Below are 22,666 nucleotides of genomic sequence, written 5' to 3' on the forward strand. Positions count from 1 at the left end.
AGGATACTTTATGTTCTGAAAAGCTATAAACACGATTTTAAAACAACATTAAATTTGAAAAGCATGAAAATTTACAATGAATGTGACCAAGCTTTAAAAGTTATCCAAGGTTTTCAAACATATCAATGACAAATATTAAATTGGCAAAGGAATCAATGAATAATTCAAACAATGGAAAATGAAAATAATTCAAAAATTAACTATCCATTCATTAACTCAAAAATATAAATTAAAATATGAATAAGAGACTATGTCAGGACCTTCTAAATTAACAATGATATTTATTTGTAGCCAATATTTTCAGACTGGTGAGAAGGGAAGTTTTATATACCTCTGTGAGGGAATCAAAAGTAATTTAACAACATGTATAAATGTTCCTGTGGCAGATACTTGTCATTTTCTTCCAACATTTATCTTTCTATATTCCTCTGTATGTTGAAATGGGTTGGAAGCTTAAATACTAAATTCCTCAGACTTTCTTGCCAGCTGGCTTCTGGTTAGATTCTGCCCATGGAAGTGTAGCAACTACAAAGATGTCTGCTTAGTTCTCCCTCAAAAGAACCCACTGCGAAGAACACAGTTGACTGATGGCCTCCAGTAACCCCACCTGTGGAGTTACACAGGCCACACTTTGTCTGGGCTGCTACCAGTCAGTGACTAAGCATGGCAGGAACACAACAGCCTGGCCTTTTTGCCCATTATGGGAGTCTTTGCAATGGGCAGCCTTTGCTCCAGGACCCCAAATTGGCCTGGCCAAGACTTTTTCAAAACTGTGCTGAAGTTTGGGGTTCTTCCTACTCAAGCCTCCTTCCTTCTCTTCTTTCACAGGTGTCAACCCTTCCTCCTGGTTTGAAGCCTCACCCCATCTACTCCTCCTCCCTCCCTCTTTATATTTCAAAAGTGTTTCCCCCAATAAACTTCTTGCATATTGAATTCTGTCCTACAGTCTGCTTCTTAGAGGAAGGCACTCATAAGAAAGAGAGAGGCCACCTTTTTTTTTTTTTCCCTGCTTCTGGCTTCAGAAATGCTAAGGGAGATCACATGAATGCCTGTGGACTTCAGCAGCATTAGCAGAGAGTGTAGCAGCGCTAGCAGCACTCAGCCTCCTGGGCTCTTGCAATATCACGAGGGAATTGGTTCCAGGCTTCCTGCTCAGTGGCAGTGGAAGTGATTCCCAAAGCAGCAGCAGTGCTTCAGCAACTTCAACAGCAAATACTACAGTCCGGAGCGCTGGGTAATTCTGCTTTTCTTTTTGCTCTCCCACCTCTAGGGGCAGTAATAGCTTTCTGCAGTTAACCAATGTCTGGGTAGTAGTATCACCATTCCCTGTTACCTTCTCCAGCTCTTTCAACACTGTTGTAACCAGTTCCTTATTTTAAACCCCTTAGTGTGATTTTCTTTTTCCTGAGTGAACGTTGAATGATACAAACCTAATAATTTCATTCTCTTTGACCTCAAAAGTTCTCATCTGTGTTAACTATGTAAAGAAATTTAAAAATGAACAAAATGTATTAATAAATTTAATTAATTGATAGCTAATTAATATTAAATGTAAACAAAAATTCTCACACAAATGTTTTTAGATTAGTATTAACAAACAAAAAAGTCTCAAAGAAATCTAACAACAAAGAGTCTTCTTAAGTAATTTAGGGCACATTATTACAATGTTTTTTCATGCCCCAATTAAAATATGTTTTTATGGATAGTTTTAGATATATAAGTAAATACATATCATTTATTGCTAATTATACTACTAAGTGGGGGAAAAAAAAAGTAATGTTGAAAAAAAAAAAAAAGTAATGTTGAATATGTACTTATCATATGGCCCATAGAGTTTTATTCTTAAAAATATACCTGGGGGAAATTCTGCACCTGTGAACCAAAGTACATGTACAAATAATGTCCACAGCAGCATGGGCAATAACAGCCAACAACTGGAAAAACCCAAATGCCCATCAACAGTAAAAGATAAATGCATCACATTCTATTCACACAATGGACTCCTATGTCACAACAGGGACGAATCTCAAGAAAAAATGTTGAGGGAAGAAGCAAATCACACTAAAAAAAAAATGCCTAAAATAGGATCCCAATTTTACAAAATTAAAAACCAGACAAAATAATACTCTATTGTTTAGGCATAAGAAGTCAGGAAAGGGGTACCTCTGCGGGAGGGGTGGTTGTAATTAGGGCAGAGGCATAAGGAGGTTTGGGGGGCTAATATTTTATTGTCCTGGTCGGTATTTGCACAGCCGCTTGCCTTATGATTGTTATTTTGAGTGTACATATGGGTTTTATGCATTATTCTGTATAAATGAGATAACTTAAAATAAAAAGAGAAAACAGCAACTTTATCTCATCATTTAAAGCAGAATCACCAGCTCAGAGCAGCATAGTCTCTCACCTAGTCCATATCAATAAATGTATAATTAAATAAATGAATGAACATCATGCTCTCAAATATGTTTAATACATTCATAAATTAAACCAGATGAAAATATGCCCACATGGCATCTAATAATTTCTATGTGCAAGAATTATGGGTAATTTGATTTCTTTTGATATATTTTATTCTTACCAAAGTTTCTCAATGAACATGTATTACTCTGAAAATTCAATAAAATGAAAAATAAAATATATTGTTAAAAGTCCAAAGTAGAGTCAGTTTATGTTATGGCCATTTTTCTTTCTCTTAGGACATTAATCCAATTGTTCTCATAAACAAGCTCCTTGGAACACTATGCATTATAATCAGGGTTCTTAAACTTTGGTGTACATCATAGTCAACTGCAAACCAGCCCAAGAGAACCTAGTAATATCCTAGCGAAATTGGTTCAAACAATTTTAACTATAAGAAAACCAACATTCTGAATATGGCCCCAAAGGATCTGCCCCACCACCTCCCCTGCCTAATTGTGCCTACCATCCTCCCTGCTTTTTGTCCTTCAGACACAGTGATCTTGTTTTTGCTCCAAAGCATTCTATTCCTTCATGTCTCCAGCACCTTCGCACAGGCCACTGATCCTATCTGGATGCCCAGCTCCCACTCCCCATTCAGATCTCAGCTCAAATGTCTCTTCCCTAGAAAAGACCTCCCAGATTTCCCTCTACCCATTTTACAGTTTACATACTCTTATCCTGAAATCTTATCTCTAAACACTTTAATAATTTGTAGCTAAATATTTATTTGTCTGATTATCAGATTAATGTTTTTCATGCCTACTTTTCTGTTAAGTTCCATAGGGCATGGATCATGCCTGTGTGGGTCACTTATTAACCTCCAGAACTTGACCTAAAGCCCAACACTTGACAGATACTCAATAAGTATTTTGTATATTTCAAAGTGAGAAAAGGAGGTCACAAAATTGTATTCTGTTTTTGAAAGGGTAACAGTGGTTATTTTGGAAGGTAGGATTATGAGTGATTTTTATTTCTCCCTCCTTTGCTTATCTATATTTTTAAAAATGTCAATAGTAAATATTTATTGTTTTAGAATTAAAACAAATTTTGTTTTAATGAAAAAAATATATATATATTTTGTTTTCTGGGTTGTTGGTTAGAGAAATGAATAAACTATCAAATGAACCAACAAACAAAGAGCTACCAAAACAAATTAAATGGCTGCTCTCTCATCTAGGCTTTGGGCTGAAAATCACCTTTATTTTAAATTTGTTTTTCTTTGAAACTTTTTCATTCAATCAAAAGTTGCAATTCAGATTAGTAAACACCTAGTATAATAATGGGAATAACACTCAATATTAGCTAATCAAATGAACATTTAAAAAATTTGTTTCTGTTACGTATAACTCTCATCTGTTTATAATCTCTTTCACACTAAATACTTTTCCAACCCAAACATTCAGTGATGACTCATTCTCTTTAGATTTAGTTTGGATGTGATGGGTAAAGGAAGAAAAGTCAAGAAAACATATTGGCCTTCTAAGATTAATGACTATGTTTTTCTGTTGGGAACTTGGAGTTCTAAACTGAAATATTTCCTCTCTAATCCCCACTATCTGAAGCTGTACCTAATGTAATTGCTTCCAAGTGGGAAATACTGCTTATACTTTCTGATTGGCTGTCACAATGCTCTGAGTTAACCACTAACCCCCCACCCCACCCCCACCACCCACCCTGCTCCCAGAATGCCCAGCTGAAGACAATTGTAAGAATTCAGGACAGAATCTCTGTGGAGGTTTGTCTGTGTGTGAGGGACTTTTAGTTCCCAAAGCTCAGAAGATTTTATTAAGCAGGTGACAACATTCTCTGATTTTTACATATCTCATTTTTCAAATACAAATGCTCTAGATTTCTACAGTGTTTCTACATTATGTTCAAGAAACAGAGTAAGACAATTCTCCAGTTGGTTGCTCTTGAGAACACAGTGCTATTGCACTGGTATTTGGAAGAGCTACTTATTCTGTTGTTTCATCTCCTATACTTACCTGTTCTGTAATGACCCAGTCTCTTACCACTCTCTTTCTTACATACTCTGCTCTATACACAGCAGCCTTGCTATTCCTCATGTCTCCAGGCATGCTCCTACTTGAAAGCATTCATACTTATTTACTGCTCTGCCTGCAACATCCTTCCCCCAGATATTTTCATGGCTGGCTCCATTGGAAAATTTAGGTCTTACCCAAAGGCCTTATTTAAAACTACAGTCCCTCTTGAACACTTCTTATACCTCTTTCTTTCTTTATTTTTTCCTATAAATAGCATTTATACTATAAAACTGTTTTACTTTTCCTTTTTATTATCTATCTTCCCACCTCTAGGACAAAAACTCCATAAAGAAAATTTTTGCCTCTTGTATGTACTGCTATATTCTCAGTCCTTACTGTGGGTACTCAAAAATTATTGAGTAAAACAAATTTTCCATCAGAATTATCCAATCTAAAATATTCCCGTGAAAACTACCAATAGACTCTATGAATCTAGAAGTCCTGATTCCCAGAAAGGGAATGCTTTTACCAGGGGCAACGGTAAGAGTCCTGCTAAACATATAGCTCCAACTGCTGCATAGTCAGCCCCATAGACGAGTAAGAAAAAAAGGACTTAAATACTGATGAGTTTAATGACCCCAGTGATCACTGCTATGGGTAGCTGCTATGAACCAGAGCAGGGGAGAATATGTTAGGCTCTCAGATGATCCATTGAGGTATTTTTTGGCATCCCAATGCCCAGTTACAACTATAAATTTATAAGTACAACAACCCTAGAATTCAGAACATGATAATCCAGACCTCAGAACCCTCAGGTACAAGGTCTGCGTAAAACATCAGGTAAGCCTTCTAGGTGAACAGGAAGGAGAGAGGAATCTAAAATGGCTAGGGAAGTGGGCAGATAATGAGTATCAATAAAGGCCTTGGTACCAACTGCATTAGTAGCAGCCCCACTATTCCTCCTCACGTAGGTTTTCCTGGAAATTATAAACAAGCAGAATCTTTGATAAGCTTTGCCTAAACAGAGTAAATTTAAAGTAAGAAGCAAGCAGAGCTGAGGGGTATGAGCAGTTGACTGCAGTGATGTGTAGCTGTTGGTTCACTGCCAACATCCTCTCTATCAGCAGTGCACCTTTCCTCCACTTGCTGTGAATGGTAGGGGATTGCAATTCACAGCCCCTCCCTTGTTCAGAAATCCACCCTCTGCTAAAGAGAAGCTACTTCCCCAGGAAGGCTATTCCCTACCATGGGTAACAGACCAATGGCCAATGACAAATGGACACAAGTGTACAAGAGGTTATTTATCTCACCTCAAGGAGCTCCACTCTGTGGAGCAATTTATGTTTCTGCTCCTCCCCAAAGGACCTGACCAGGCTGTTCTCCAGCTGAGACTCTATTTGTGCTCATCTTTTGTCTCCAAGTCTATCCTGCTGTCCTTACTCTCTGTCTCCTGAGAGCACTCTTTCTATAAATCACATAAACAAGAATTCCTGACTTGGCTCTGCTTTTAGAGAAACCCAAGACACATGGTGTATGCAAATCATCTCTGGAAGAATGCATTCTAAATATAGGCCTTAAAAACTCTCGCAAATATGATTCCAGTGAACATTAGCTCACAAAATTTTTAAAAATCACAAAACCCTAAAATAAATAAAGTACTATGAGTGAGAGTCAACAGGAAGAAATCACAAAAATTTCAAATAGAAGCATCGAATTTTATATATATGTGAGATTTGATATAAAATGTATAAAAAGAAATATAAACTAAATAAATAAAGAACAAAATATATCAAAAGCCAAGACAATTTGTAAGAAAAAAAGAATTTTTAGTAGCATGTACTAGATGAAATTAAAACTCAATATCTGCATTAAAGAGCAGATTAGACCCAAGAGAACATAGAAATAGTGTGGTAGAAATAAACAGATCTGAATAAATATCCCAGAATATAGCACAGAAAGACTTGAAGGTGTAAAATATAAAATAGAGGTTGAAATATATGGAGAATAGAGAGGGAAAGCTGACAAATACCTAACCAGAGTTCTAGTTCAGTAACAATGGTATAGAAGCAATATTTCAAGACATAATGCCTGAAATTCTTTCAAAGTTTATGAAAGACATCAATCCACAGATTCAGGAAGTCAACTAAATCCCAAATAGTATAAATAAAAAGAATTCACTGCTAGATATTTATCATGTTACATGGAACAAGACTTCCTAGATTTGAATCCTGCTCTCAATGGTTACTAACTAAGCAACTTGGGCCAAATTATTTAACCTTTCTTTGCCACAGTTTCTGATCTATAAAATAGGATGAATAATAGTACCTACCTTATAGATTGTCATAAGGATTAAATGAGTTATTATCTACAAAGCTCTTAGAATAGAGCTGTTGGATTTTTAATATTCAACTGTATTACTTTTATCTTGAATGCTCACACGAAGTGCTCTCAATCAGACACAGATTTCTTATTAATTATCTCACAATAAAAAATAGAAATAAGCGAATAGGCCTTCCTTGCTCTAAGCCTTACGCATGATGAAAGCCATGTGGACTGTGGGAGATAGAGACTCCACTCTTACAGGGCAGACACAAACTCTCACACACTCTGGCACCCAGGGCAGAAGTGGTAATTTGAAAGAAGCCTGGGTCAGACCCACCTGCTGATCTTGGAGAGTCTCTCAGAGAGGCAGGAGGCAACTGGAGCTCACCCTGGGGACATAGACACTGGTGGCAGCCAATTTGGGGGGACCTTGTTCTACCATGTGGACACAGGTGCTGGCAAGTTCAATTTTGGAATCCGCCTTCTAGCTTATTGGCACCAGGACCCAGTCCCACCCACTAGCCTATCAGCTCCAGTACTTGGATGCCTCAGGCCAAGCAACTAGCCAGGCAGAGAGACAGTCCCACCCACCAGCAGGCAGGCTGCCTTACAACGCCACAGCTACCCCAGGACATGGCCCTGTCTACCAGACTGACCAGGACCCTGCATCAAACACCAGTGTGCAGGCACTAGCCCTGGGACCCCCAGGGCCCTGCAACCAGAGACCCCAGGACACAGCTTTGTCCACCAGTGGGCCGATACCATCCCCAGAACCACCGCAGCCCCGCAGAACACCCACAGGCCAAACACAAGCTCTAAAATACCTTGGGACCCTCAGCCGGCTGCCCCAGGATTTGATTTCACCCACCAGTGGGCCAGCAAAAGCTTTGGGACACCCTGGACCACATAGTCAGCTGAGTCAGGAACAGTCCCTGCCCACCAACAGGCTAAAAGCAGCTCCAGGACCCCCAGGTCCCTGCAGTCAGAGATCCCAGGACCCAGCTCAGCCCACCAGTGAGCTGGCAGTAGCTCCTGGGCTCTGGCCCCACTCACCAGCAGGATGATAACCAGCCCTAGGAACCCCCAGACCCTGGCCACACCCACCATCAGGATAACACCAGCTTGAGATACCTTGGATTTCTCAACAAGCTGCCCTGGGATTCAGTCCCATTTACGAGTGGGCCAACATCAGCTTTTGGTCACCACGGAACCTGTAGCCAGCCATGTGAGGAACCAGCCCCACCTACCAGCAGGCCAACACTAGATCCAAGAACCCTGGCCTGCAACCCCAGGACCCAGCTCTGCCCATCAGTGAGTCAACACTAGCTCCAGAACCCCAAAGGCTTCCATAGCCAGCCTCCATACAAGGCAGAGCCTGGCAACCAACCAGACCCTGGGCCAGCCACATCTACCAGACTGCCCACAGTAGTCAGCCCACCACAACAGAAGGACCCACACAGTCTAAATGGGGGGCACCACTAGAGCATGTAGCTCTGCTGATCAGAGAGGAGTGTGCTGTTGGGACGCAGAGGACATCTCCTACAAAAGGCTACTTCTCCAAGGTTGGGAAAAACAACTAAACTACCAGATACATAGATATTAAAAGTGGTAAATGAGGTGGCAGAGGAATATGTTCCAAATGGAGGAACATGTTCCAAACAAAGGAACAAGATACAACTCCAGAAGACGAACTAAATGGAGATAGGCAATTTATCTGATAAAGAGTTCAAGGAAATTATTATAAAGATGATCAAGGAACTCAGGAGAAGAATGGATGAATAGAATGAGAAGTTAGAAGTTTTTAAGAAAGATTTAGAAAATATAAAGAAGAATCAAACAGACATGAAGAATACAATAAGTGAAATAAAAAATAAGTTAGAAGGAATCAACAGTAGATTATATGATACAGAGGGCTGGATCAGTGAACTGGAAGGCACAGTAGTGAAAATCACTGAAGCTGAACAGAAAAGAAAAAAAAAAAAAGAAATAAGGATGTTTAAGAGACCTCTTGGACAACACCAACCATACTAACATTCACATTATAGGGGTCCTAGAAGGAGGAGAGAGAGAAAAAGGAACAGAGAACATATTTTAAGACATAATACCTGAACACTTCATTAACCTGGGAAAAGAAACAGAAATCCAGGTCCAGGAAGCACAGAGTCCCAAAGAGGATCAACCCAAAGAGGAACAAAACAAGACACACTGTAATTTAAATGGAAAAAAATAAAGAGAGAATAGGTGCATTGGCCAAGATGGTGGAGTAGAAAGACCCTGAGCTCATCTCCTATCATGAGCACACCAAAATTACAACTATCTGCAGAACAACAATCTATGAAAAAGACGAGAACCTACAGGAAAAGATTTTTCACAACTAAAAACCTAAAGAAGGAACCACAATGGGACAGGTAGGATAGGAAAGGTGGGCTCACAATATAATCAATTCCCATACCCCTGGGTGGGCGAACTGCAGCCCTGGGGTCCTGCACTGAGAAGACAAGTCCCCAGAGCATTTGGCTTTGAAGGCCAGTGGAGCTTAATTTGGGGAGTGCCAGGACTGAGGGAAACAGAGACTTTACCCTTAAAGGCCCACACAAAATCCCATATGCACTGGTACCCAGGGCAAAAGCAGTAATTTGACAGGAGCATGGGCTAGATCTAACTGCTGGTCTTGGAGAGTCACCTGGAGAGGCGGGGGGTGGCTGTAGCTCATTCTCGGGACATAGATACTGTCAGTAGCCATATTAGGGAGCTTTCTACCACATGGACACTGCTGCTGGCAGCTGGCATCATGGGATCCTCCCTCTGGCTCAATAGTGCCAAGACCTGGTCCCACCCAACAACCTGTAGGCATAAGCGCTAGGGAGCCTCAGGCCAAACAACTAACTGGGTGAGGACACATCCCCACCCATCAGTAGACAGGCTGCCTAATGACTTCCTGAACCCACGGCCACCTCTAGACACAGCCTTACCGACCAGAGGGCCAAGACACAGCTCCACCCACTAGTAGGCAGACACCAGCCCTGCCATCCAAGAAGCCTGCAACAGCCTCTAGACCAGCCTAACCCACTAGGGGGCAGACACCAGATGCAAGAAAATCACAGTCCCTCAGCCTGAAGACCTAGTCCACCTACGGCAAGCTAGACCCTACCCTGGGACCAGTGGAGCCTGGGGCCTGGGATCTGGGCCCTGGGCCCTGGCCCTGCAACTAGCAGGCCAACACAAGCTTCAGGACACCATGGACCACATACCCAACTGTGTCAGGAACCAGACCCCTGCCCACCAGTGATCTGATACCAGCTCTGGGATCCCTGGGCCCTGCAGCCAGACTCCAGGACCCAGCTCTGCCTGCCAGTAGGTGGAGCAACAGCTCCAGAGTCTTCTGGACCCTCACTCCTACCGCCAGTGAGCCAACATTAGCCCCAGGGCCCCTTGGGGTTCTGCAGTCAGCTGCCTCATGACCAGGCCCCACTAGTCAGTAGCTAGCAACATCCACACAAGGCAGGGTCTGGTAATCAACTGGGCTAGGGGCCAACAAAGCCCACCAGTCAGCCTACATAGTCAGCCTGCCACAACAGAAGGACCTAGGCAGCCCTCTCAGGGGGAATTCTGAGAGCATATCGTTTGGATGACAAGAGGGGAATGTGCTGCTGGGCACTTTTTTTTTTTTTTTTTTTTTACAGAACTAGAATGAATAATTCTAAAATTTGTAGGGAAACACAAAAGGCCCTGAATAGACAAAGCAAACTTGAGTAAGAAGAACAGAACTGGAGGTGTCACACTCCCTGACTTAAAAGCTACAGCCATCAAATTAGGATGGTATTGGCATGAAAATAGAAATACATCAATGGAACAGAGAGCCCAGAAATAAAGCCATGAACTTATGGTCAATTAATCTATGACAGAGGAGGCAAGTATATACAATGGGGGGAAAAAAATAGTCTCTTCAGTAAGCCGTGGGAAAACTGGACAGCTACAAGTTAAAGAATGGAATTAGAACATTTTCTCAAACCATATACAAGAATAAGCTCAGAATGGATAAAAGACTTAAATGTAAGACCTGAAATCATAAAACTCCTGGAAGAAAACATAGACAGAACACTCTTTGACATAAATCATAGCAATATATTTTTGGATCTGTCTCTTAAAGTAATGGAAACAAAAGCAAAAATAAACAAATGGGACCTAATTAAACTTAAAAGCTTTTGCACAGCAAAGGAAGCCATCAACAAAACAAAAGACAACCTACTAAATGGGTGAAAATATTTGCAAATGATATGATGGATAAGGGATTAATATACCATATACATAAACAACTCATACAACTCAAAATCAAAAAAACATACAACTTGATTAAAAAAATGGGCATAACTGAATAGGCAATTTTCCAAAGGAGACATACAGATGGCCAAGAGGCACATGAAAAGGTGCTCAACATCGCTAATAATCAGGGATAAGCAAATCAAAACCACAATGAGATATCACCTCACACCTGTCAAAATGGCTATCATAAAAAGGATCACAAATAATAAACGTTGGCAAGGATGTGAAGAAAAGGCAACTCTTGTACACTACTGGTGGGAATGTAAATTGGTGCAGCCACTATGGAAAACAGGATGAAGTTGCCTCCAAAAACAAAACAAAAAAAATAGATCTACCATATGATTCAACAACTCCACTCCTGGGTATATATCCAATATATCTGGAGAAAACTATAATTTGAAAAGATACATGCACCCCAATGTTCATTGCAGCACTATTTACAATAGACAAGACATAGAAGCAACCTAAATGTCCATCGACAAATGAAGGGATAAAGAAGATGTGGTACATATATACAATGGAATACTACTCAGCCATAAAAAATAATGAAATAATGCCATTTGCAGCAACACAGATGGACCTAGAGATTATCATACTAAGTGAAGTAAGTCAGACAGAAAAAGATAAATATCATATGATATTGCTTATATGTGGAATCAAAAAAAAAAGATACAAATGAATTGTTTACAAAACAGAAATAGATTCACAGACATAGAAAACAAGCTTTTGGTTACCAAGTGGGAAAGAGGTGGGAGAGGGATAAATTAGGAGGTTGGGATTAACATATACACACTACTATATATAAAATAGATAACCAACAACAACCTACTGTATAGCACAGGGAATTATACTCAATATTTGTGATAACCTATAAGGGAAAAGAATCTGAGAAAAGAATGTGTATACACATACACACACACACAGACATATATGTGTATAACTGAATCACTGTGCTGTACACTTGAAACTAACACAACATTGTAAATCAACTATACTTCAATTAAAAAAAAATTCACACGCAAACTCTAATTCGAAATTTTCATACGCTCAGTGCTCAAAGGAGTCTTATTTACAATAGCCAAGCTACGGAAGCAACCTAAATGTCCATCAAAAGATGAATGGATAAAGAAGATGCAGTACACACACACACACACACACACACAGGAATACTACTCAGCCATAAAAAGGAATGAAAATTTGCCATTTGCAACAACATGGATGGATCTGGAGGGTATTGTGCTTAGTGAAATAAGTCAGACAAAGACAAATACTGTATGTTATTAAAATAAACAAATGAATATAACAAAACAGAAACAGTTTCACAGATATAGAGAACAAACTAGTGATTAACAGTGGGGAGAGGAAAGGAGGGAGGGGAAGCATAGGGATAGAGGATTAAGAGGTACAAACTATTATGTATAAAATAAGCTACAATGGTATATTGTACAGTACAGGGAATATAGCCAATATTTTATAAAATCTTTAAATGGAATATAATCTATACAAATTTTGAATTACTATGTTGTATACCTGAGATTAATATAATATTGTAAATCTACTATACATCAGTAAAAAGAAATAACTTGAACAACTTTCTTAGTACTACCACTTTGGAAAAAAGCCTTTCACATAATCTGGTAAGACTGAAGATATGCAATGCCCTGTGACCCAGAATTTTGCTCCTTGCAATGTGCTCTTGAGAAACCCTTGCAATGTGCACCAGGAAAGAAGTAGAATATTCATAGAAGCATAGTTCATAATGACAAGAAAATAGAACACCAACTGTTCAGGTACAAGAGAATAAATACATAAATTGTGGTGACTTCATACAACAAAATATGGGGCAACAGTAAAAAAAAAAATTAGTATTAACTATAGTTACCATCCAGTATAATGAATGTCACAAATATATTGTTGGGCAAATTAGCAAATTACAGAAAAACACAGTATAATACTATTATGTAAATTCAATAACAACAGAATTAAGCAGCATGCCATTTGGATAGGTATAAATACATGGTGAAATTATAAATAAAAGCAAGGGAATTATAATCACAAAATTTAGAATAGTGATTTTCTTGGGTAAGGAGGCAAAGGAATGAAATTAGAGTGGCAGACACAATCAGGTTCAAGAGAATTAGATATGTTACATGTCTCAACTCGGGGGTGAGCACACTTGTGTTCATTTTATGAATAGGTCCTAAAACATATATGTACATTACACTTATTAAATGTAAAACAGTTTAAACAAAGGGGGCATTTTGCATGGAAAATGTAAAGGGAAGAAAGAAAGGAAAAGGGGAAAGAGGGAGAGGCAGAGAAATTTTTCCTAAATTCTTCCTCCAAAATATTCTTGGTAGGGTGGAAATGGATCAGCAAAACAACACAAAAGTTTATCTTCTATAATGTTTTAGAACTTTGATTTTGGCACTTTGAGTTTTCTGAGTCAAGGTATAATCTCTTATGTTCAAGAAATATATTTTTTGGCAAAAAGTAAGAAAAGATCTTAGTTTTGGAGTTAGCATAGAACATAACACAACTTAAAAATTCTTAAAAACAGCTTTAAAAATTGTATGCAATATTCACTACGGAGCAGTCCTCATGAATGACTCTCTTAGAGATCCCATCACTTGGCTTTGGAGATGAGAAAGCATCCTTATCATGAACCCCTGCTTTGCTGGGATGACACCCACAATAACTATGAATCTCGCCCAAAGCTCTCAATTCTACTTTTATAGGCTGGGAAAGTGCACTGGGGTGACCATGTATAGATGATGTGTCCTCTCCTGTTAAGCCCAAGGCATGGGGCCTGGACCCAGGGGTTTGCCCCTTTTTACAAGGTAAGTATTTAAGGCTGCTTTGTCCTTCAGTTTGGTTCACTGCAGCCAATTTGGAGACACGTGAATAACATCTTCCTTAACAACTTCTTAATTTTATACCAGTAACCCTTATTCAAGAGAATTTAAAGTTTTATCTGTGGATCCAAGTGCTGTACTAAAGAAAAGAAGAAATGCACGCACACACACACACACACACACACACACACACGCTGTGGGGCAAAAACAGGATTGTGAAATATGAAGGACCTCTTTATAAAAGTCATATTTTGAAAGATGACTCTTTTTGGTTTTAAACACAGGGGGAAAAGATTTTGTCCTATAAGCATCCCTCCCTCACACCACATCTTTCCATTCCCTGGTGTACTTGTTCCGTAATTAAATGCTAATTAAATGCACATGTGTAACTATTTTAAGTGTTACAAAATTCAAGGCAGTCTTAACTTTCTCTTCAATCAAAACTAAAACAAGAAAGTAAGTTGCTAGTCTGTGGACTTTACAGAGGAAAGAGAACAGAATTGTAAAATCATATTTCACAGAAAAATCTAAATTGACTTTTCAGGTTATGAATACTTGATTATGGTAGGGACAGTCCAGAAATAGACTAAAATAAAAGTAAATGGAATTTTAATTCATTTGGAAAAAGTATTCACTATACTGAGTCTTATGCTCAAAAAAGAGAACAGAAAGGGCATAATTTTGAGCTGTCAAGCTTAACACACACATATAAAACAAATATCGTCACCCTGTTCTATGGCAGAATTGAGCCTTCTCAGTATCATACTGGGGTAGAATCAAAAGAGTGGCCAAAGATGTACTCTGGCATGAAGAAATATGATCTACAAAAAGCACGGAAAGGAAATTTACATGTACACGTATTATTAAGACACATATCATTAAAGATGGTTTCATTATAGGATGATTGCAATTTGAAACTCATCTTTTTTACGTGTCAACTCAACATTTTAACATCATTATCTTAAAAATGGAAATGCTAAGAAGAAAACAAAGTCACGATTCCATACTCTTTGAACATTATTTGCAGAAGTGTCAGTAATCCTGGAAACATTTAAATAATCATTCATTACCTATCAAAGCCATATTAAGAATAACTCTTTCTGCATTTTTACTTAAAGAGAATTGCCATGGGCAGACCCACATTTAGTAAAATTAACTGACCAGTAAAAGCAGAACATAATAGTTTGTGTTAAAGGGAGTCCCCTTCCTCAGAGAGCTGAGGAAGAAAACAGAACAGCTTACCTTTATGATGGTTTGCACTGGACACAACTTTCCCCCACAAGGTTACAATAAATATTATTATTAGCAGTTTTCCTTTTGTTGCTTTCTGTAAGTATCTCTTACTCATCCTGCAAATAAAAAAAAATAATAATAAAAATCCTAAGTATGTGAAACCATTGCTTTTCCATTATAACTGTGCTACATTTAAAGCTTCCCATGACACCTTAACACCTCAATTTGCATTCCTTATATTAAAATGCTATTCACTGTATATAAACTATAAACAGAAAAAATATTAAAGTTTTCCGAATAAAGTACCTTGATACAATGCAAGAGGTAAGAGAGGCCCTACCTCAGTCAATCTTATTTCACTTAACAGCCTAAATCAACTGGGAAACATTACCATTTTTCTTTCCATATAAATATAGATTCAACTTATTCAAAAAATCCAAGGCACAGTTGTTTGAATAATCTTTAAAAAAGTGACTTATTCTACTTTAAGAAAAACAAACAAAACAAAACCTTCTTCAAGGCCAGGTCAAATGGTCAGGGTAAACAGTTCAGATAAAATGTGTGTGATGAATCCCTGCATAGAATAAAGTCACTTCAAATCTATTATTCCTAATGTGTTTTTAAAAAGTCACCTTACAGGCTTCCCTGGTGGCGCAGTGGTTGAGAGTCCGCCTGCCGATGCAGGGGACACGGGTTCGTGCCCCGGTCTGGGAAGATCCCGCATGCCGCGGAGCGGCTGGGCCTGTGAACCATGGCCGCTGGGTCTGCGCGTCCGGAGCCTGTGCTCCGCAATGGGAGAGGCCAAAACAGTGAGAGGCCCGTGTACCGCAAAAAAAAAAAAAGTCACCTTACTGTACAACACTACTACTAGAGATACACAGATGTTTTAATATTACTGGAATCTACCATGCTGTACTTTATGAGAAGTAGAAGAAAAATGGAAAAGCAAAATGAAAAATATCAGGTTAACATTTTCAAGTTGAGACTACAAAACTCAGGAAAGCGAAGCAAAGTTCTAATAAAATAATAGCTACCCATAATAAAAATTGAGCAACTACTTTCTGTAGCACCTAATACAATATTATTTCAATTGTTTTTCAGGACGAATTGGGGATGTTGGTATGTCTAACCCCATTTGTAGATGATGAAATTTGGAAATTTGCTGAGGTCATGTTTAATGATAGAGTAAAAAGTCAAATCTCAAATAGTCTAAATCTAAAATCTTTATATTAACTACTATATTGCTAAGGGGTAAGTGAAATATATAAGATATAATCCATCTGCATTTATTTATGAGGCAGATAAAATATACATCCATCACCCTGTGCCTTCTCAGGTTCGGATCCTATTTTGAACTCTAATCTTGTTTGACCTACATTCTTGCCTTCACTCTACTGCAAGTTTGTGAGGTCACTTCCTGACCTAGATTGACTCCCCTTCCTCGAGTTCTCTAAGTTAGCTTTTTCCTTACACCTTCACTTCCAAAATACACTATATCCAAAAGTATGACTCAGTGGTGGCAATGATGGTTGTATAATTTTGAAGAGAAGTCATTCACACTGATAAGTGGATGAAAAAATAAATTGATATATTACTTATATTTAATATGGGTATACATGAACACTTCTTGGCCTGGGGAAGTTGTGCGCGCCGATTCAGATGTTGAGGAGACAGCGCAGTATGACTAAGAACACAGACTTACCCCCGAGTCAGATTGTTTGGATTTGAGTCCAGGCCCTCCTGGTTTTTAATTCTGTCATCTTATGCGAGTTTCTGGATCTCCTGCCTCAGTTTCTTCTTCTCTAATGTGGGATATGTATGTGAAAAGCCTGGCCCAATGGCTGGCATGTATAAGGGCTCAAAAAGAATGAGACCGGAAAGTGTTCAGTCATTTGGATGTTTTGTTCCTTGAGTGCACGAGAGGCCTATGGAGGGAGATGACTGGAGAGAATTTCAGTGGCCCCAATAGCTGCAAGTCCTCCATGGACCTTGGTCTTGTGACATGTCTAGATAATGTACAAAGGAATAGGTGTTTGATCTTTCAGATTAGATTGCTTGGTTTAAAATCTGGCTTCCTGCCTACTTTCTATATGACTTTGGATAAATTACTTAACTAAGAGTATTTTTATTGTATTCAAAATGAGAAGGGGAGACCTTCAAGATGGTAGAGGAGTAAGATGTGGAGATCACCTTCCTCCCCACAAATACATCAGAAATACATCTATATGTGGAACAACTCCTACAGAACACCTACTGAACACTGGCAGAAGACCTCAGACTTCCCAAAAGGAAAGAAACTCCCCACGTACCTGGGTAGGGCAAAAGAAAAAAGAAAAAACAGAGACAAAAGAATAGGGACAGGACCTGCCCCTCTGGGAGGGAGGTGTGAAGAAGGAAAAGTTTCCACACACTAGGAAGCCCCTTCGTGGGCGGAGACTGCTGGTGGCGGAGGGCGGAAGCTTCGGAGGGGTGCAGGGGTGCAGAGGGCAAAGCGGAGAGATTCCCGCAAGAGGATCGGTGCCGACCAGCACTCACCAGCCTGACAGGCTTGTCTGCTCACCTGCTGGGATGGGTGGGGGCTGGGAGCTGAGGCTCCAGCTTCGGAGGTCAGATCCCAGGGAGAGGACTGGGGTTGGCTGCGTGAACACAGGCTGAAGGGGGCTACTATGCCACAGCTAGAAATCAGGGACTCTGGGACAAAGTCTGGAACTGCCTAAGAGGCAAGAGACCATTGTTTTGGGGTGCCCAAGCGGAGGGGATTCAGAGCACTGCCTAAACGAGCTCCAGAGACGGACGTGAGCTGCGCCTATCAGTGGGGACACCAGAGGCGGGCATGAAACGCTAAGGCTGCTGCTGCAGCCACCAAGAAGCCTGTGTGCAAGCACAGGTCACTATCCACACCTCTCTCCTGGGAGCCTGTGCAGCCCGCCACTGCCAGGGTCCCATGATCCAGGGACCACTTCCCCAGGAGAACACACGGGGCGCCTAAGGCTGTTGCAACGTCATGCCGGCCTCTGCCGCTGCAGGCTTGCCCCTCATTCCATGCCCTCCCTCCCTCCGGCCTGAGTGAGGCAGAGCCCCCTAATCAGCTGCTACTTTAACCCCATCCTGTCTGAGCGAAGAACAGATGCCCTAAGGCGACCTACACACAGAGGAAGGGCCAATCCAAAGCTGAACCCCAGAACCTGTGAGAACAAAGAAGAGAAAGCGAAACCTCTCCCAGCAGCCACAAGGAGCAAGAGAATAAATCTCCACAATCAACGTGATGTACCCTGCATCTCTGTAATACCTGAATAGACAATGAATCATCCCAAAATTGAGGCGGTGGCCTTTGTGTGATTTTGTCTGTAGAGCTTTGCTTTTACCATTTGTCCTACGGTTCTGTCTATCCGTTTTTTTGTTTTTTGTGTTTTTTTAGTATAGTTTTTAAGCTCTTCTTATCATTGGTGGATTGTTTTTTGGTTTGGTTGCTCCTTTCTTTCTTTTTTTTTACTTTTTAATAATTTTTATTTTTTATTTTAATAACTTTCTTTTCTTCCTTCCTTCCTTCCTTCCTCTCTCTCTCTCTCTCTCTCTTTCTCTCTTTCTTTCTTTCTTTCTTTCCTTCTCCTTTTTCTTCTGAGCTGTGTGGTTGACAGGGTCTTGGTGAGCCCAGCTGGGTGTCAGGCATGTGATTCTGAGGTGGCAGAGCTGAGTTCAGGACACTAGTCCACCAGAGACCACCCGGCTCGATGGAATATTAAACGGCAAAAGCTCTCCCAGAGATCTCCATCTCAACGGTAAGACCCAGCTCCACTCAAAACCAGCAGCCAGAGTGCCGGACATCCTACACCAAACAACTAGCAAGGCAGGACCACAACCCCACCCATTAGCAGAGAGGCTGCCTAAAGTCATAATAATGTCACTGACACCACAAAACACACCACTGGACACGGTCCTGCCCACCAGAAAGACAAGATCCAGCCTTATCCACCAGAACACAGGCACTAGTCCCCTCCACCAGGAACCCTACACAACCCACTGAACAAACATTACCCACTGGGGGCAGACACCAAAAACAACAGGAAATATGAACCTGCAGCCTGTGAAAAGGAGACCCCAAACACAGTAAGTGAGGCAAAATGACAAGACATAGAAACACACAGCAGATGAAGGAGCAAAGTAAAAACACACCACACCAAAAAATGAAGAGGAAATAGGCAGCCTACCTGAAAAAAAATTCAGAGTAATGATAGTAAACATGATGTAAAATCTTGGAAATAGAAAATACAAGAAACATTTAACAAGGACCCAGAAGAACTAAGGAGCAAACAAACAATGATGAACAACACAATGAATGAAATTTAAAATTCTCTAGAAGGAATCAATAGCAGAATAACAGAGGCAGAAGAATGGATAAGTGACCTGGAAGATAAAATAGTGGAAATAACTACCTCAGACCAGAAAAAAGAAAAAAGAATGAGAAGAATTGACAACAGTCTCAGAGACCTCTGGGACAACATTAAATGCACCAACATTCGAATTATAGGGGTCCCAGAAGAAGAAGAGAAAAAGAAAGGGACTGAGAAATATTTGAAGAGATTATAGTTGAAAATTTCCCTAATATGGGAAAGGAAATAATCAAGTCTAGAAAGCTCAGAGAATCCCATAGATGATAAATCCAAGGAGAAACACGTCAAGACACATATTAATCAAACAGTCAAAAATTAAATACAAGGAAAAAATATTAAAAGCAGCAAGGGAAAAGCAACAAATAACAGACATGGGAGTCCCCATAAGGTTAACAGCTGATCTTTCAGCAGAAACTCTGCAAGCCAGAAGGGAGTGGCAGAACATATTTAAAGAGATGAAAGGGAAAAAACTACAACCAAGATTACTCTGCCCAGCAAGGATCTCATTCAGATTCGACAAGGAAATCAAAACCTTTACAAAACAAGAAAAATCTTAGAGAATTCAGCACCACAAAACAGCTTTACAACAAATGCTAAAGGAACTTCTCTAGGCAGGAAACATAAGAGTAGGAAAAGACCTACAAAAATAAAACCCACAACAATTGAGAAAATGGTAATAGGAACATACATATTGATAATTACTTTAAATGGAAATGGATTAAATGATCCAACCAAAAGACATAGACTGGCTGGATGGACACAGAAACAAGACCCATATATATGCTGTCTACAAGAGACCCACTTCAGACCTAGGGACACATACAGACTGAAAGTTAGGGGGTGGAAAAAGATATTCCATACAAATGGAGATCACAAGAAAGCAAGAGTAGCAATTCTCATATCAGACAAAATAAACTTTAAAGACTATTACAAGAGACAAAGAAGGACACTACATAATGATCAAGGGATCGATCCAAGAAGCTACATGTAAAAGAAGCTACATGTAAAAGAATGAAATTAGAACACTCCCTAACACCATACACAAAAATAAACTCAAAATGGATTAAAGACCTAAATGTAAGGCCAGACACTCTAAAACTCTTAGAGGAAAACATAGGCAGAACACTCTATGACATAAATCACAGCAAGATCCTTTTTGACTCACCTCCTAGAGAAAGGGAAATAAAAGCAAAAATAAATAAACCTAATGAAACTCCAAAGCTTTTGAACAACAAAGGAAAACATAAACAAGATGAAAAGACAACCTCAGAATGGGAGAAAATATTTGCAAATGAAGCAACTGACAAGGGATTAATCTCCAAAATTTACAAGGAGTTCATGCAGCTCAATATCAAAAAATCAAAAAACCCAATCCAAAAATGGGCAGAAGACCTAAATAGACATTTCTCCAAAGAAGATATACAGATTGCCAACAAACACATGAAAGGATGCTCAACATCACTAATCATTAGAGAAATGCAAATCAAAATGACAATGAGGTATCACCTCACACCAGTCAGAATGGCCGTCAACAAAAAATCTACAAACAATAAATGCTGGAGAGGGTGTGGAGAAAAGGGAACCCTCCTGTCCTGTTGGTGGAATGTAAATTGATACAGCCACTATGGAGAACAGTATGGAGGTTCCTAAAAAATCTAAAAATAGAACTTCCATATGACCCAGCACCCACTACTGGGCATATACCCTGAGAAAACCATAATTCAAAAAGCGTTATGTACCACAATGTTCATTGCAGCTCTATTTACAATAGCCAGGACATGGAAGCAACCTAAGTGTCCATCGACAGATGAATGGATAAAGAAGGTGTGGCACATATATACAATGGAATATTACTCAGCCATAAAAAGAAACGAAATTGAATTATTTTAGTGAGATGGATGGACCTAGAGTCTGTCATACAGAGTGAAGTAAGTCAGAAAGAGAAAAACAAATGCCGTATGCTAACACATATATATGGTATCTTAAAAAAAAAAAAAGTTTCTGAAGAACCTAGGGGCAGGGCAGGAATAAAGACGTAGACAGAGAATGGACCTGAGGACATGGGGAGGGAGAAGGGTAAGCTGGATGAAGTGAGAGAGTGGCATGGACATATATATACTACCAAATGTAAAATAGATAGCTAGTGGGAAGCAGCTGCATAGCACAGGGAGATCAGCTTGGTGCTTTGTGACCACCTAGAGGGGTGGAATAGGGAGGGTGGGAGGGAGATGCAAGGGGGAGGAGATATGGGTATATATGTATATGTATAACTGATTAACCCTGTTATAAAGCAGAAACTAACACAACATTGTAAAGCAATTATACCCCAATAAAGATGTTAAAAAAAAAAGAATTTAGAAAAAAAAAATTCTGCAACAAAAAAAAAAAAAAGAGAGAATAACAACAATATCTACCTCATAGTATTGTTTGTATGAAAACTAAATGAGATAGTTCATGAAAAAAATTTAACACTATGCATAGAAGATAATAAATGCTCAATAAGTATTAACCATTACTATGGTCATTACTTGATTAGACCAGCATTTTCCTAATCTGTGTGTTCTGTGAGGCATCACTTTCACAGAATGTTAATACGGTATTAGTGAAAAACAAAGGGGGCAAATAGATTTGCAAAATTCTGGGTTCAACAAATTTAACCAGATGTTTTCTTTTTTTTAACCAGAGGCATATCTGAGTGTGCAGCATTTTCCAGAAACCTTTCTTCACAGTGTAATACAGGATACTTATGTCCTCAGGAAGTGTCTTAAAGAAATAATCTGGTTTATTATTCACTCTCAGTAAACCAAATGCCCATTTAAAATCTTCCATTCTATTGCCTTTGTGTTTGTTTTGCAGAGGGGGCACTCTTACTAATAGCTTTGTTATGAGCTCCTACTTTTCTCACATTTTTGCAGCTATCCTGCCTGCTCTTCTACATCCAATCCCTGTGACTATATTGGACTGCATATCCTATAACAGAATGAACAGTTTAGCAAAATTCATCTGACAAGAAGAGCTGCTTAGCATAATTCTTGATAATAGGTTTCCCATAGCAAACGGCCTCTGCTACAAGGTCAATGACCCATTGTATTTTCCA

At 39.5% G+C, this 22,666-nt stretch overlaps 1 protein-coding gene across 1 annotated transcript in view; it reads right to left on the reverse strand.

The window, feature by feature from the left end:
* The window catches only part of TAFA2 (TAFA chemokine like family member 2), a 161,215-nt gene extending 145,921 nt beyond the window's left edge, over window positions 1–15,294 (reverse strand). The window contains exon 1 of the mRNA XM_027106874.1: window positions 15,188–15,294. Coding sequence (XP_026962675.1) covers window positions 15,188–15,293 — 106 coding nt within the window. The 5' untranslated portion in view covers window position 15,294. The remainder of the gene's footprint in view (window positions 1–15,187) is intronic.
* Window positions 15,295–22,666: the final 7,372 nt, after the last annotated feature.

This window comes from Aethalodelphis obliquidens, unplaced genomic scaffold (assembly GCF_003676395.1).
Source record: "Aethalodelphis obliquidens isolate GAN/ISIS:26980383/991018 unplaced genomic scaffold, ASM367639v1 scaffold8, whole genome shotgun sequence".
NCBI lineage: Eukaryota > Metazoa > Chordata > Mammalia > Artiodactyla > Delphinidae > Aethalodelphis > Aethalodelphis obliquidens.